We start from the raw sequence: 16,461 nt of genomic DNA on the forward strand, positions 1-16,461 counted from the left end.
GGCGGTTCCCGTCCATTAAAGTCAGCCTGCGTGGTGGTCCAAGTCCGTTTCGATTGTCGGCGGGAAAGCCTGAGAGCGGGGGGTCCTCGGACCAAGAGGCCCTCCGAGGGCTCCCGACGGGCCCCGGGTCTCCCGCCGCCACCGGCCACGGCGGGGTCCTCCCGGGGGTCCGGGCCGCGAGTCCATCGGACCCGAGGCCGGCCTCCAGGCGGTCGGTCGTATTTATCGAGCGCTCGCTGTGCGCACGGCGCTCTACTAAGCGCCGGGAGCCCCGGCGGGCCCACGCTGGGGGCTCTCCTCCAGTCAGACGGGACTCGGCGTCTTCTCCGAGCAGGCTACGAATCTCTTCCTCCTCCCTGACCCACCCCCCCGGGAAGGGGGTGGAAGGCGACGGGGAGCCGGAAGGAACCGTGAGGCACCGCCACTTCCGGCCAAAGGCGAGAAGCCAGACCGGGACCCTCCAGCCCGAAGGCCGGGGCGAGTTTGACCACGGCAACCGGACCGGAGGCCCTCCTGCCCCCCCACCCATCTCCGGGAACGGTTCCGGCCCGGGCAACGCCGTCAATTCCCCTTGCCCGTTCGCCACAGGAATGACGCGAGAGGGCCGGATAGTTGGACGGGATTTGCAACGTCACACCGGGCCCGGGAGAGGCCGGATCCCGCACGCGTGGACCTACGGCCTTTGACCCCGGCCCGGCGCCGGGCCGGAGGCCTGCATCGTCTCCTGTCTTCGCCACCCGCTCCCGGACGTCAGGCGTCGGAGCCCGCCGCTCCCCGGGCCCGTCTCCGAGACCTCCGAGAGCGCTCGAGTCTTCGAAGAGACTGGTGTGGCTCCCCGCCCCACGGCTGCAGAAGCCGGACAGAACCAAAGCGGGCCCATCCTCCATTGCTGCCCCCCGCTCGAGGCCGTCGACTGTCCCAAGCGCTCAGTCCGGGGGTCTTCCGTACGAGGTAGCAGAATCAACCAGCGCGTCGACCGGTTGATTCTCGGGCCCCTCGATGAAGTCGAGGGCTTGCCGGAGCCGCTGCGCCCGAGCGCTCTCGGGGGAGGGGGACCCGACCCAGCTCCTGGTTCCTCCCGCTGTTGGCAACGGTTGGGGTGAAGCGGGATCGAGACGCAGGCCGGAATCGCACTGGGGACACGGGGCGGGATGGGGTGGGTTTCCCCACTGGGGCCAAGGAGTCCTTTTTTGGCAGGAGCTGGGAAATCTTCCGTTCCCGCCTCCACCCCTCCGTTTCACCCCTTCCCCTGGAGGTCAACCTCTGGCAGCCAGCCTTCCCCTCTTAATAATAATAATTACAATAGTAATAATGATGGTATTAAGCGCTTACTGTGTAACCGAGCACTGTTCTAAGCGCTGGGATAGTACCAGGTTATCAGGTTGTCCCCCGTGGGGCTCACAGTCTTCATCTCCATTTTACAGATGAGGTCGCTGAGGCACAGCGAAGTGACTTGCCCAAGGTCACACAGCTGACAAGGGGTGGAGCGGGGATTAGAACCCACGACCTCTGACTCCCAAGCCCGGGCTCTCTCCACTGAGCCACGCTGTTTGTCTTTGGTATTCGTTAGGCACTTACTATGTGCCAGAAGCGGCGTGGCTCAGTGGAAAGAGCCTGGGCTTGGGAGTCAGAGGTCAGGGGTTCGAATCCCGGCTCCGCCACTTGGCAGCAGTGTGACTGTGGGCGAGTCACTTCACTTCTCTGGGCCTCAGTTCCCTCATCTGTAAAATGGGGATTGACTGTGAGCCTCACGTGGGACGACCTGATTCCCCTGTATCTCCCCCAGCGCTCGGAACGGTGCTCTGCACATAGTAAGCGCTTAACAAATACCAACATTTATTATTATTATTATTATTATTATTACTCCGGGGTGGATGTAAGGAAATCAGGTTGAAGGAGATCTCTTGGGAAACTTACGTTACTTGGGAGGGGTCCGACTTGCCCCAGGGCTCCCGACCCGGGATCGAGCTGGCTCAAGGGCAGACCAATTCTAGTGATAGTAATAAACGCTGTGGCATTTGTTAAGCGCTCGCTATGTGCCAGGCACCGTACTAAGCGCGGGGACAGGTCTAAACAAATGGGGTTGGATTCGAGTCCCCGTACCACATGGGGCTCACCTTCTTTCTCCCCATTTTATAGGCGAGGCAGCTGAGGCCCAGTGAAGCGACCCGCCCCGGGTCTCACAGCAGACAAGTGGCGGAGCAGGATTAGAAGCCAGATCCTCCCGACTCGCAGGTCCGTGCCCCACCCGCTCGGCCACGGGTGCGGGCAGCCCCCGGTTCCAGGAGCTCCCCGGGTGAGGGGCCTTCCGGCCCAGACCTGGGAAAGGTCTCGGCCGCCCGCCGCCCTTCCAGCGTGGGGCCGGGTGGCTTGGCGCCGTCGCCCGAACGGGTCGCCCGGCTGGCCCTCCGCCACCGGGCGGGGAATGATGGCGGGACTCGAATGCCATCCGTGGCTGCCCGGCGGCAGGGCCGGGGCCTCTGGACTTGGAGACGGTGACGCGTCCCGTGAAGCGCCGTGTCACGGGGGCCGAGGGCCCGCAGTCGTGCGTTCCCTCTCCCCGGCTACAGAGAAGACGGAGTCGGGGCCCACGGGAGATTGCCGCGGCAGCGACGCGGTCGGAGCGTAACCCCGTCCCTCCTGGCTCCGATCAAGCGGTCGTATCGAGCGCTCGGGTGCGGAGCGTTGCGCCGAACGCTTGGGAGAACGGTATAACGGGCCCGTTCCCGGCCCACGGCGAGCCGGAGGAGGGCTTCGCCCGTCCCGCGGCGGCGGCGGCCGCGCTGTCCGCTGCGTGACCTCGGACGGCCCCCTTCACTTCTCTCTGCCTCAGTTCGTTCATCGGTGAAGTGGGGGTGAAGACCGTGAGCTCCACGCGGGACCGACTGAGCTCACTGGGGGCGGGGAACGTGCCTGTTTACCGTCGTACTCTCCCAAATGCTTAGCTCGGTGTTCCGCGCCCGGTAAGCGCTCGATAGGAACGAACGACGGAATAACGGGGACCGCGTCCGACCCGATTTCCTCGTGCTGGGGACCGGCACGTGGTAGGCGTTCGGATACCCCGGGTACGATCCCCGGGGGGGCCCCCCGCTAGGGAGCGGGAGGAGAGCGAGACCCCCCGTCTGCCCTCCGCCAGAGCCGCGGGGCCGAGGGCGGCGGGGCCCGGTGGCAAGAGCCCGGGCTTGGGACTCGGAGGGATCTGGATTCCGATCCCGTCCCTGCCCCTCGTCTGCCGCGTGACCTCGGCCGAGTCGCCTCGCTTGGCCGCGCCCCGGTGACCTCGACCGCGAAATGGGGATTGAGGCGGCGGGGGCCGGGGACCGGCCAAGCCGAACGGCCTGGGGCCTGGCGCCTAGTGAGCGCTTAACGGATCCCATTTTGGTTTTTATTAACACGCTTGAGACACCGCAGTCGTGTGACATTCCCAGTGCGGGGAGAGAGATTCTGCTTTTTCCCCCTTCCGGGCTCGGTGTCTGGGCCGCTCCGCCGCTCCCGGGCTGAGGCGGGGGGGCCGCAGCGGCGGCGAACTCGCTTTCCCAGGAGGCCCCTGGGCCGGACTCCATTTCCCAGGCGCCCCCGCGCGCCGGGCCTCGGCCGGGCCCGGCGCCGGACTACGAGTCCCGGCATGCCCCGGGCGGCCCGCCGGACTCCATCTCCCAGGGTGCCCCGGGGCGCGGCCGGACGTGCCGGCGCCTATAAAAGCGGCGCCGCTGCGGCCGGCGCCTATTGTTAGCCGGAGCCGGGGCCGCCGCGGCCCCTCCGCGCTCCCCGCTCCCCGCCGACCCGGCCCCGGCCCCGGCCCCGGCCCCGGCCAGGGACCCGGCCCGGGACCCTCCCTCCTTCCCTGCCGCCCGGCCCGCCGGAGGAGGAGCCGGTAATGGGGCCGAGGGGGGCGGGGCCGGGGCGCCGCAGACCGGCCATGGGCGGGCGGGGGAGGCGGGAATTGGGGGTGGGGGGACGTCGGGGGGGGGGGGGGGCTGGGGGGCACGGCAGAGAAGGGGGGGCGGGGCGCTGGAGGTAGACGTTGGGGGTGGGGCGAGAAATGGGGTTTGGGGGGTGGGGAACAAGGCAGAGAAGCAGATGGGGGGCTGGGGGATAGAGGTGGGGATGGGGCAGATGTGGGGGGTTGGGGCAGATATGGGGAGTTGGCGATGGGACAGATATGGGGGGGTTGGGGGATGGGACAGATATGGGGGGGGTTGGGGGATGGGGCAGATATGGGGAGTTGGAGGATGGGGCAGATATGGGGGGGTGTGGGATGGGGCAGATGTTGGGGGGTGGAGCAGATATGGGGGATGAGGCAGATATGGGGAGTTGGAGGATGGGGCAGATATGGGGGGATGTGGGATGGGGCAGATGTTGGGGGATGGAGCAGATATGGGGGGGTGGGGCAGATATGGGGGATGGGGCAGATATGGGGAGTTGGGGATTGGGCAGATATGGAGAATTGGAGGATGGGGCAGATATGGGGAGTTGGTGGGGATGGGCCAGATTTGGGGGTGGGGAGCAAGACAGAAAAGGGGTTTGGGGCAATGGAGGGATAGATGGAGTCGGGCGATGGGGGCCCTGGGAGTGGAAATTGGGGATGGGGAACCAGGCAGAGGAGGGGTTGGGACTCGGGGTAAAGATGGGGTGGGAGCACGAGGAAGGGGACAGATAGAGATGGGGGTGGCGGGGAGAGGAAAGGGCTTTGGAGGAGGGGCAGAGGCGGGACGGGAATGGGATGTGGGCCCTGAGGGTGGAGATGGGGAATGGGGGCAAGAGGAAGAGAGGGCGGTAGATATTGGGGATGGGGGCACAAAGGGGGGATTGGGCAGAGGATTGAGCAGAGAAGGGGAACGGGGATGGGGTGGGGGCGGGGTTTGGGACTGGGGACCTGCAACGGAGATTGGGGGTGGGGTGGAGGGACCGAGGATGTGGAGGGGGTGACAGGTTGGGGATAGGGGGCCCGAGGACTGAGGATGTTGGGGGGAGGGGGTTGCTGAATGGAGGGGGCCCGGATGCCACGGCGGGTCGAGACGGTGGCGTTGGCACTGGGGAAAGCGGCTGGGCGTAACGGTTCCGGGCATTTGGACCGAGGGGCGGGAGAGGACCGGAGTAGGGGATTGGCCTAGGCCGGCCGCCCCCTTGGGCGGGAGGGCTCGGAGGTCCCCCGGAGGGTACCGGGAACCGGAGCGGGGGAGGGTCGCGCGCCCTGAGGGATGCGTCTCCGGGTTCCCGCCACCCATCGAGTGACCAGTGCCAGAAATAGTAGCGTTGGTATTTGTCAGACGCCTACTCCGTGCCCGGCGCCGCTCTGAGCGCCGGGGTAGGTACGAGGTAATCGGGTCGTCCCACGTGGGGCTCACGGTCTCAGTCCCCATTTTAGAGATGAGGTCACCGGGGCCCGGAGGAGTGGCTTGCCCAAGGTCACCCAGCAGACGAGGAGCGGAGCCGGGATTCGAACCCACGTCCTCCGGCCCCCGAGCCAGGGCGCCCTCCGCCGAGTCGCGCCGCTTCCGTTAAACGGGGCGGCCCGGCGGGTCCGACCGACCCCGCTCCCCCTGGACGCCTCCCTGCCCTCCCTCCCGCCCGGCAGACCTGGGGCGCAGCCCGGCGGCGGCGCCGCGGGTGGCTCCGGTCACCTCGCGGCCTCGGGTCCCGCGGCGCCTCGGCCCCGGGGGAGGCCGGGACCCCCGGCCGGAGGTCCGACGGGGCCCCGGAAGAGGTGACGGGAAACGAGGGGGAGCCCGCGCCCTCCTCCCCCCAGCGGGCCGCTCCGCAGTCGGGGAGCAGGGAGAGCCGGCGTGCCCGGCGATCTCCGGGGTCGGGGAAGTCGGCACGCCTTGGGGCACTCGAGAGAATAGGGGCGCCTCAGGAAACGAGGGCGCTGCCGCCCGACGACCTCTCCGGGCAGTCGGGCCGGAAACTTCCCCGCCTCTGGGGGTGAACGTGGGAAGGGGCCGGACCCCACCCCCAGGCCCTCCTGCTCTTCTTGGGGGGTGGGGAGGGAGGGGAGAACCTCGATGGGAGTCGGGTGGTCTCTGGCCGCAGCCCCTCCCCCGGAATTCCCGCCCCTCCTTCCTCCCCCACGTCTTCTCGCCCCGACCCCCAGAGGGGCCGGGTCTCCCCCGCGTTCCCGCGTTCCCCGGGGTCTGGGCCCGCCGGCCATAACCGTAATGAAAGGTAATAGCGGTAACCGTCCCGTCGAGCGCTTTACCGTGTGCCGAGCACCCGACTGGGTGTCGGGGAAGATACGAGGTGATCGGATCGGACGCCGTCCCCGTCGTGGGTCTCGGGTCCCCATTTTACCGGGGAGGAGGCCGAACCGCGGGGGGAAGGGAAGTGACTCGCCCAAGGTCACACGTCAGGCAAGTGGCGGCACCGAGGTCGGAACCCGGGTTCTCCGGCTCCCGGGCCCGGGCTCTCGCCCGCAGGCCGCGTTGCCTCTCGGGGAATCGGCTGCCGTCCTTTCCCGATCCCGGGGTTCGTCCCACCCTTCCCGGGGTCACCTTGCGGAGCGACTGGGGTGGACCCCCCTCCCCCAGCTGAGGTGCCCGGGGGAGGGGAGAGGGGAGAGGGGAGGGGAGGCCGCCTCACGGCCGTTCGAGCTCCTCTGTGGGCGAGGAGGCTGCTGGGCAGACCCGCCCTCACCCCTGTGGCCCAGAGGGAAGAGCACGGGGCCGGGAGTCGGGAAGCCCGGGTTTGACCTTGGGCGAGTCGATTTACTCCTCCACCTCCACTTCCTCCTCTGCAAAATGGGGCACTCGACGCCTGCTCTCCTTTCTCCCTTCCACCGCCAGCCCCACGTGGACCGGGGACCGCGGCCAACCTAATGATCTCGTCCCTACCCCAGCGCTGAGCGCGGTGCCCGGCCCGTAGCAGACGCCCAACGGGATGCCCCGGTTATCACTGGGACCCGCCGAGTGGCCGCCGAGGCCGGGGGGCCGGTGGCGGCCAGGGGTCTTGGGGCTCCGGGCCTCGACCGGAGGGGGCTTCCGGGGTCAGAGGGCACGCGCGGGGGACGCGGGGCCGGAGGGAAGCGAGTCTTCCACCCTCCGCGGCGCCGTCGGGATCGGGGGGGGGGGGGGGGGGGGCCGGGTAGTGCGGGATGGGGAAGGGGCGGCGGAGAGGTTGAGGGGGCCCGGGGTGGGCCGGGCACCGCAGGCGGAGGGGGAAGTGCCGGCAGAGCGGCCGGCCAGGAACCCCCGGGGAGGACGAGCCACCGAGTGGCTAACGGGAAGTGGGCTGGGCCGGCTGGGACCTGACCCCAAAGGCCACCAGTGAGGCAAGTCAGCGGCTCGGGATCTGGGTGCCCGCTCCGCCTCCTTCCACCCTAGGAGTTTGACGGGGTTGGCTCTTGGTTGGGGTCGGGGGGTCGGGGGGGGGACGACACCCCCCCGGAAGCTTCCCGCTCCCAAGAAGGGGGAAACCAGCGTGGCCTAGCGGATCGACCAGGGGCCCGAGAATCAGAGAGACCTGGGTTCTAATCCCGGCTCCACCATCTGCTGCGTGACCTCGGGCAGGTGACTCCTTCGTTTCCCCGTCCCTTAGTTCCCTCAGCTGTAAAATGGGGGCGAAGACCGAGGCCCGCTTGGGTCATGGACTGGGTCCAACCTCGCATCTACCCCGGCGTCCGGCACCCAGTAAACGCTCGCCGGATACCCTTTTTTAAAAAAGGGGGCGTGCGGGGTCCCTTCCCGGGTTTCCTCTTCCTCCTTTCTCCCCTTCCTAGAATGCCCGTCACCGGAAGGGAGCGGGCCCGTGACGGAGCGTCCGGAAGGCGAGGACCGTGGTTGGGCTGGTGGAGCCGGTGGGGAGGGCGGCCCTCCCGGGGCCACGGATGGAGCACCGTCCGAGATGCCGGTCCCAGACGAGTGACGGCAACCGGTAAATGTTCAGCGCCGACTCCGTGCCAGGCCGAGGTGGACACGAGCAGAGGAGGTTGGACGGAATCCCTCTCCCCCGCGCGGGGCCCCCGGCCTTCGTCCCCATTTCCCGGATGAGGTCACCGAGGCCCAGAGAAGGGATTTGCCCAAGGTCACCCGGCAGACAAGCGGCGGAGCCGGGATTAGAACCCGGGTCCGGGCTCCATCCGGGGCTGCCAAGAGCAACGGGTCCTTCCTTCCCAGTCCCTTGAACGGGAGACCCCTCCCCGCCCCCCCCGACACCCAGAGCCTGTCCGGAGTCATTCATTCAGTAGTATTTATGTGCAGAGCACCGTACTAAGCGCTTGGAATGGACAGTTTGGCAACAGATAGAGACAATCCCTGCCCATCGACGGGCTCATGGTCTAATCGGGGGAGCCGGGGCAGACCGGGCTGGAGCGCCCCGCCGATCAGTTCTTTCGGTTGCATTTACTGAGCGTTTACTGTGTGCAGAGCACTGTGCTAAGCGCCCGGGAGAGGACGGTACAACACGACAGCTGTGCATACAGGGAGCGAGTCGGGGCGACGCGGAAGGGAGAGGGAGAAGAGGAAGGGGGGGGAGGCTCAGTCTGGGAAGGCCTCTTGGAGGAGACGGGCCCTCGGTAAGGATTGGGAGCCGGGGAGGGTGATCGTCGGGGCGGAAGTCCTCCCTCCTCCCACCGATTCCCCCTCCGGGAGGCGGGAGGCGGGAGGCCCCGGGGTGGAGGCGGAGGCCGGGACTCCATCTCACGGCTCCAGTTCTTCCTCCCAACGCGTGTGGACCTCTGGGGCCCGCGCACAATATAATCACCGCCGTCGTTCCTCGGTTGGCATTTACCGGGCGCTTACTGAGCGGCCGACGCCGCGGCCGGGGTGGGGCGGTCGCTCCGGTCCCGGGCCCTGCCCCCCTCGGGGCTTCCCTCCCCGAGAGGGAGGAGGAGCAGGGCCCTCGGCCCCGTTTCACAGCTGAAGAAACCGAGGCCCGGAGGAGCAGAGCGGATAGTGGACCGAGCGCGGGCCTCATCCCGGCTCCGCCTCTTGCCTGCTGCGTGACCTTGGGCAAGTCACTTCACTTGTGCTTTGAGGTCATGAGTTTGAATCCCAGCTCTGCCACTTGTCAGCTGTGTGACTGTGGGCGAGTCACTTAACTTCTCGGTGCCTCCGTTACCTCATCTGTAAAATGGGGATTAAGACCGTGAGCCCCACGGGGGACATCCTGATTCCCCTGTGTCTACCCCAGCGCTTAGAACAGTGCTCGGCACGTAGTAAGCGCTTAACAAATACCAACATGATTATTGTGGGCCTCAGTTTCTTCAGCTGTGAAATGGGAGTTCAGTAGCTGTTCTCTCTCCTACTTGATTGGGACCCTCATGTGCAACGGGGACTATGTCCCACCTGACGAACTCGTAAGAACTCCTGGGCTTAACACGGTGCTTGACACATAGTCAGCGCGTAACAGATACCGTTAAAAAAAGAAAGAATAATAGTGAAGTGACCTGCCCAAGGTCACACATCAGGCCCTAGGCAGAGCTGGGATTTGGAGCACGACTTCCCTACTGAGTCGCGTGCACTTTCCGCTAGGCCGAGCTACCTCCTCGCGCGGCCTCGACGGGACGACGATCGAAGCGACGGCGGATCGATACGCGCTTACTCTGTGCCGAGCGCTGGCGTCCGCGCCGAGCGGCCAGGTCAGACCCGGTCCCCGGCCCCCACCGGGCTCACAGTCGGAGGAGGAAGAGAACAGCTTGCGTTCTTTTAGGGTGCATCCCTTTTCCGGATGAGGAAACTGAGGTACAGAGGCAGCGTATCATAGCGGGTAGAGCCCGGGCGTCAGAAGGACCTGGGTTCTAATCCCAGCTCCGCCACTCGTCTGCTCTGTCACCTTGGGCAAGTCACTTGGCTTCTTTGAGCCTCGGTCCCCGCCTCCGTAAAATGGGGATGAAGACTGGGAGCCCCACGTGGGACGACCCGATCACCTCGTATCCCCCCAGCGCTTAGAACAGTGCTTCACACCTAGTAGGCGCTTAACAAATACCATCATTATTATTAGCTTGTACCTACCCCAGCCTTTGGAACAGTGCTTGACACACAGTCAGCACTTAAGAGATGTTGTTATTATTATTACCGTTATTAGGGGAGAAGCAGCGTGGCTCAGTGGAAAGAGCACGGGCTTGGGAGTCGGAGGTCGGGGGTTCGAATTCCGACTCTGCCACTCGTCGGCTGGGTGACTGTGGGCGAGTCACTTGACTTCTCTGCGCCTCAGTTCCCTCATCTGTAAAAATGGGGATGAAGACTGGGAGCCCCACGTGGGACAACCCGATTCCCCCGTGTCTACCCCAGCGCTCAGAACAGCGCTCTGCACACAGTAAGCGCTTAACGAACACCAACGTTATTATTGTTATTACGACGATGGTGCGAAGTGAGCCACCCGCAGCAGTGGTGGTGCTGGGATCGCGGCCCCGGTCTCCCGACTCCCAGGTGCCCTCTCCACCGAGCCACGCTGCTATTCGGCACTTGCTTTGTGCCAAACGCTGTGACGGGTAGGAGATGATCAGATCAGACCCAGTCCCTGTCCCTCTCCATCTTTAGGAGGGAGAGCAGGTCACATCCCCATTTAACAGCGGAGCAGAGAGGCCCGGAGAGGTTCGGTGACTTGTCCAAGGTCACACAGCCGGCTGTGGAGGAACCGGGGCTCAAACCCCGGTTTCCCGATTCCCGGAGTCCTGCGCTCTTCCCAGCGGGCCGTGCTGCGTCTCCGGTCCGGAGAGGCCGGGGCGGATCCGTCGGTCGGTCGATCGATCGATCCCCTCTAGACGGTAAAGTTGCTCTGGGCAGAGAACCCGTCTACCAACTCTGTTATTTGGTCCTCTCCCAAGTGCTCAGTCCAGTGCTCAGCACACAGTAAGTGCTCAGTAAATAGCCCTGAAGGGTCAGTGGTGGTTATTGAACTCTGTCCTACGGCCTTGGGGAAGCAGGATATCACAGAGTTGCCGGCGATAAGGACGTTAGGCGCCGGTTAAGCCGCTACCGGGTTCCGGCACGTGCTCGGCCCCGGGGAGGCCGGAGATCGTCGGTCCCTGTCCCTCGTCGGGTTCACGGTCCGAGGGCCGGGCCCCGCCCCGCCCCCGTTTTCCAGCTGAGGACACCGAGGCCCAGAAAGGGCTCCCAGCTGGCCGGTGGTCAGGCCGGGCCTCCGCGCGAGGGTTTCTGCCGGTGGGTTGTCGGGGGTCGCCAGCGACGGCCCCGGGGCGGAAGGGTCTCCGTGGGCCGGACGGGAAGGCTGAGCCCCGCCGCCCTCCCGCGGGCCGGTCGTCTGGCGGCCCCCCGTGGGAGCAGAGGCAGGGAGGTGAGGCGCTGCCCGGGTGCTCGTGTCCTTCCGCCGGGATCCCCGCGGTCCGTGTCCGGGAGGCGGCGCGCCGACCGGTCGCCGGCGTCCCCGCTCCGACTCCGGGGGGAGGGGAGCGGGAGAGAGAGAGGAGAGAAAGGGAGACGGCGACCCATCGTGGGGTGACGGACGGTTCTGCGACCTTGTGGTCGGGGTACACCTGGGGAGCGGGGCAGGATGCCCCCTCCGCCCCCCTCGGCGGGGCCCGGCTCCCCTGGGAAGGGGCAGGGGGATCCCGGAGATGCGGATCGGGTGGCCCCCGCTCCGGGCGATGACCCCACCCGCCCACTTCCTCCCGCCACCGGAGGCGGGGGTCCCGGGGGACGCCTTGCCAGCTCCCAAGCGGAGGAGGCCCCTCCCCTCCTCCGGAGCCTAAGCTTTCAGAGAGCCGGGACTCCCTCTCCGACCTGGGGGGTCACCGTCCACCCTGAGGAGGGGTGACTCCGCACTGGGCCCCGACGCCGTGGTGGAAGGCGGTTAGGGGTCGGGGAGGCGGGAGGAGGAGAGCGGGGGAGTGGCTTTTGGAGGGGAAGCAGAGGAGGCTCCCCGGAGGGGGTGACTGGGCGGGGAGGCCGGTGGGTAGAGGTCTGGAGGAGGGTGGGGGAGAGCCCGAGCTGGGGGAGGCGCGTCCCCCGCTGGCGGGGGTCCAGCCTGACCAAACGGAGGACCGTGGGAGACCTCCCGCCGCGGGGGCCGGGAGGGCCGGGGCTCCCGGGCAACGGCGACGCCCTCGACGTCCACCATCCCCACCCCCCACCCCCCCTCGCCCCCAGGGTCCGAATGAGCGTCTGCGGCCACTGAGCGGGGCTGCGGGGCCGGGCCGGACGGCCCCCGCCCCCGCCCCCCGAGACCGATGGACGCGTTCGCGGGCTCCGGCCTCAAGAGGAAGTTTGAGGAAGTGGACGCGGGCTCGTCCCTGTCCAACTCGGACGATGAGATCTCCAGCAGCGACAGCGCCGACAGCTGCGACAGCCTCAACCCGCCCAGCACCACCGGCTTCACGCGTCAGTGCCCGGAGCCTCCCTCCCCCTCTCCCCCGGGACCCCCGGACCCGAGGCCCCCTTCTCCCCCAGCCGGCACCTGGCGGACCGCGGCGGCCTCCCGGGGCCGGGCCGCCCCCGCCCCGTGCCCTGGCTCGCCTTGGCCGGTCGGGGGATGGGGAGACGGTTGCCCTGGGAGCCCCGGCTGGGCGCCGTGCTGCCCAGATGCCAGAGACCCCGGGGGGACCCCTGGGGGAGGAGGACTGGGACCCCTGGAGGAGAGGAGGGGGCGGGAAATTCCCTCGTGAGGGAGAGGGACCGGGAAGCGCGAGGGGAGAGTCACGGGGGCGAGGGTGGTCCTACGATGACGGGCCGCGGAGAGGGGATGCCGCGGGTCGGAGGGGGTCCCGGCCGGCGGGCCGACGCCGCCCCCCTCCTCCCTCCCCCCCCCAGCCACGTCCATCCTGAAGCGCAAACAGCAGCAGCTGCGCCGGAAGAGCGTCCGCTTCGACCAGGTGACGGTGTACTACTTCGCCCGGCGCCAGGGCTTCACCAGCGTGCCCAGCCAGGGCGGCAGCTCCCTGGGCATGGCCCAGCGCCACAACTCGGTGCGCAGCTACACCCTGGGCGAGTTCGCCCAGGAGCAGGAGGTCAACCACCGCCAGGTTCTCCGCGACCACCTCAAGGAGGAGAAGCTGCACGCCAAGAAGATGAAGGTGCCGGCGGCGGCGGGGGGAGCCGGGGGTCCGCCTGCCCCGTCGCAGTCCCCGGGGAGAGCCCGGGGGCGTCTGTCTACCCCCGCCGCGGTGCCCGGGGACGGCGAGAAGCCCGGAAGGTCCCTCTGACCCCCGCCGTGGCGCTCGGGGTGGGGTGGGGGGGGTCCGGGGAGGGGTCGGCCCGGCCTCGGCGCGGTGCCTTGGGGATGGGGGTAAGTCTGATGGGGCGCGGGGTCGTCTCGCCCCCGTGGCGGCGCCTGGGGACTGGGGAGAGCCCGGAAGACGTCCGCGGCCCGACTGGGGTGCCCGGGCACGGGAGGACGTCCGCGGGGGAGCACGGTCCGACTGCAGGGCCCGGGGGTTGGGGGCGGGGGAAAGCCCCGGCAGGGCAGGAGCTTACTACGTGGCAAGCTCTGAACGAGACACCGGGGTAAAGAGCAGGCAGTCGGACCTCTGAGAAACGGTGCCCGGCGCGGCGGCCGGAAGGAGGGCCCCCGAGTCGGCGCGGCCCGGCGCGGAGAGCACGGGCCCGGGGGGCGGAGGACCCGGGTTCTCGTCCTGGCCCGGCCGCTCGTCTGCCGTGCGACCCTGAGCGGGTCACTCCTCTGGGCCTCAGATATCTCATCTGAAAATGGGGATCGAGACCGCGAGCCCCAAGTGGGACGTGGACCGGGTCCGACTTTCCCGTTCCTGCCCGGCTCCCGGTACCGGGCTTGGCGTGTAGGAAGCGCTTAACGAGTAGCGTTAGGAAAAATGCTCCTCCCCTTTCCGGTGCCCTCTCCAGGTGGGGCTAGTTTCTGGGCCCCGGGACCAGCGACGCCTCCGGTCCCGGGTGCCCTCCTGGCTTCTCCCGGCACTCTCTAGCGGTGCCATCCGCCCCCTCCTTCCCGTTCCCGTCCGTTGCGTCTCTGCTGGGGCGTCGGCCTTCACCCCTCCCTACCGGCCACCGAGCCCCCAGGACCTCGGTCCCGGAGACAGACGGGGCTCGGCGGTGCCGTTTCCCAGAGGGCAGCCGCCTGGCTTCTCCTGCTCGGCTACCCGGGCCGTGCAAGACGTGGGCACCTGGGCTGCTCTGCGTGTGCGGAGCCCCGGCCCCGGGAGGCCGGGGGGGACCGCTCCCCTGTCGGGTCGGGAGAGGAAGCGAGAGGGGCCGCGGCCAGACCTCGGGACGGGATGGGGACCAGGGTAGAAGGGGCGGGTGGTCCAGCCCGGACGCCATCCCCTCCCCTTCGGGCGGCGCCGGGGACGAGGGCGTGAGGACCACGAGGCCGGGCGCCCGGAAAGAGCAGAGAGGGACCCGAGGCCGAGGGGCGCCGTCCGGCCGGGACCCCGCGGGCTCCGGGGCCGGGGGGCGGCCGGCTCCCGGGCTGACCGGCGCCCGTCCCCCGGCAGCTGACCAAGAACGGGACGGTGGAGTCGGTGGAGGCCGAGGGGCTGACGCTGGACGACGTGTCGGACGAGGACCTGGACGTGGAGAGCGTGGAGGTGGACGACTACTTCTTCCTGCAGCCGCTGCCCACCAAGCGGCGCCGGGCGCTGCTGCGGGCCGCGGGCGTCCACCGCATCGACGCCGACGAGAAGCGGGAGCTGCGGGCCATCCGCCTCTCGCGGGAGGAGTGCGGCTGCGACTGCCGCCTCTACTGCGACCCCGAGGCCTGCGCCTGCAGCCAGGCCGGGATCAAGTGCCAGGTGGGCGGCGCCGGGGCAACCCCGCGGGCGAGGGGGCGGAGGGAGGGCCACCGCAAAGAGCCGTCCTATCTGTGGGGCGCTTACCGGGCGCCCGCCGGCGGTCTGAGCGCGGCGGGGAGGTTCGGGGTCATCGGTTCGGACGCGGCCCCCGTCCCGCGTGGGGCCCGGGGATCAGGTAGGAGGGAAGTGGATCGAATCCCCGTTTTACGGATGAGGAAACTGAGGCCCAGTGGAATTCAGTTCGGTCGTACTAATTGAGCGCTTGCCACGTGCAGAGCACCGTACTAAGCACTTGGGAGAGGATAACGCAATAAATCCACATTCACTGCTCACTTGGAGAGCGCGTGCCGTAAGCGCTCAGTAAGTACGACCGAATGGCGCCGAGTACAGTGCTCTGCACACAGTAAGCGCTCAATAAATACTATCGTGTGAGCGAATGACTCGCCCAAGGTCACGCAGCAGGTGCGCGGGGGAGTGGGGATTCCAACCCGGGTCCCCTGCCCCCCAGACCCGCGCTCCTTCCGCTAATACCGAAGGAACGCGGCATTTCCGGCGGGCCCTGACCGGGCCCGGGGCTAGGGGCGGGTTCGCCGTCCCACCCGCCACCCGCAGGGGTCACGCGGTCCGAGCGGGAGGGGGGCCGGGCCTCACGCCCGTCCGTCCGTCCCTCCCCGGCAGGTGGACCGCATGTCGTTCCCCTGCGGCTGCTCCCGGGACGGCTGCGGGAACGCGGCCGGGCGCATCGAGTTCAACCCGCTGCGGGTGCGGACGCATTACCTGCACACCATCATGAAGCTGGAGCTGGAGAGCAAGCGGCAGGTGGGCCGCCCGCCCGCCCCGGACGAGGACCCCGCCCCCGCCGCGGCCCCCGCGGCCCCCGCCTCCCCCGCCGGCCCGCCGGGCGCCGAGACGCAGGACTTTCAGGAGTTCATCGCCGAGAACGAGACGGCCGTGCTGCACCTGCAGAGCGCCGAGGAGCGCGAGCGGCTCCAGGCCGGCGAGCCCGGCGACCCGGGGGACCCCGCCCCCGCCGGGCTGGCCTCCGTCTGCCTCCTGGAGGACCCCCCGGGCGGGCCCGGGGGCCCGTGTCCCGGCCCGGCCGCCCCGCTCCTCATCCAGGCCCGGCTCCCGTCCGGCCCCCCGGTGCTCTGCTTCGCCGAGGACGGGGCGCCCGCCGGCCCCGTGGACCCCGCGTCGGTGAGCGGCGGCGGGTCCGTGCTCTACTACCAGCTGGAGCCGCGGGCGGCCGGGGACGGGGCGGGGGACCCCCAGCCGGCCCCCGCCTTCCCCGGGGAGAAGGATCTCGGCGTCTTCGCCCTCCCCGCGACGGCGGCGGCGGGGGCCCCGGGGCCCGAGGGCGCGGCCGGCCCGGGGACTCCGCCGCCCGAAGCCCGCGGGCCCGGGGAGGCCGGGCCCGGCGGCCCCCGCCCCGCCCGGGCCCCGCGCCCGCCGCCGTGCGGCCCGGACAGCGACGGGGGCGGCCCCCCCGGGCCGGGCCCGGAGCGGCCCCCGAGGAGCCCCCGCTGGCCGTCTGACCCCGCCCCGCCCCTCCCGCAGCCCGATCTCTATTTATTCCCGTATCTGATGGAAGGCCCGGCCCGAGGGGGCCGGGGCGGGGGCCCGGGGCCGCCCGGACGGACGTTCTGAACGGGCGGCGGGCCGGGGTTGCGGCCCCCGGTCGGGCGACCCCGGCCCGGGTCGAGGCCCCGAGCGCGGAGGGGCCGGCGGCCGCGCCGGGTGGGCGGGGCGGAGGGGCCCCGCCCGCGGTCCCGCCCGGGCCCCGGCGGCGGGCCCGGCCCCCGGAC

General features: G+C 69.2%; 1 protein-coding gene across 1 annotated transcript; it reads left to right on the top strand.

Moving 5' to 3' along the window:
• Positions 1 to 7,166: 7,166 nt before the first annotated feature.
• Positions 7,167 to 16,303, top strand: CSRNP2 (cysteine and serine rich nuclear protein 2). Its single transcript, XM_029072921.2, has 6 exons — positions 7,167 to 7,869; positions 12,045 to 12,275; positions 12,705 to 12,967; positions 14,360 to 14,656; positions 15,335 to 16,063; positions 16,214 to 16,303. The coding sequence occupies exons 2-6, from the start codon at positions 12,125 to 12,127 to the stop codon at positions 16,301 to 16,303; spliced, it is 1,530 nt and encodes a 509-aa protein (XP_028928754.1). The 5' UTR covers positions 7,167 to 7,869; positions 12,045 to 12,124.
• Positions 16,304 to 16,461: the final 158 nt, after the last annotated feature.

Source organism: Ornithorhynchus anatinus, chromosome 10 (assembly GCF_004115215.2).
Source record: "Ornithorhynchus anatinus isolate Pmale09 chromosome 10, mOrnAna1.pri.v4, whole genome shotgun sequence".
NCBI classification, from domain to species: domain Eukaryota; kingdom Metazoa; phylum Chordata; class Mammalia; order Monotremata; family Ornithorhynchidae; genus Ornithorhynchus; species Ornithorhynchus anatinus.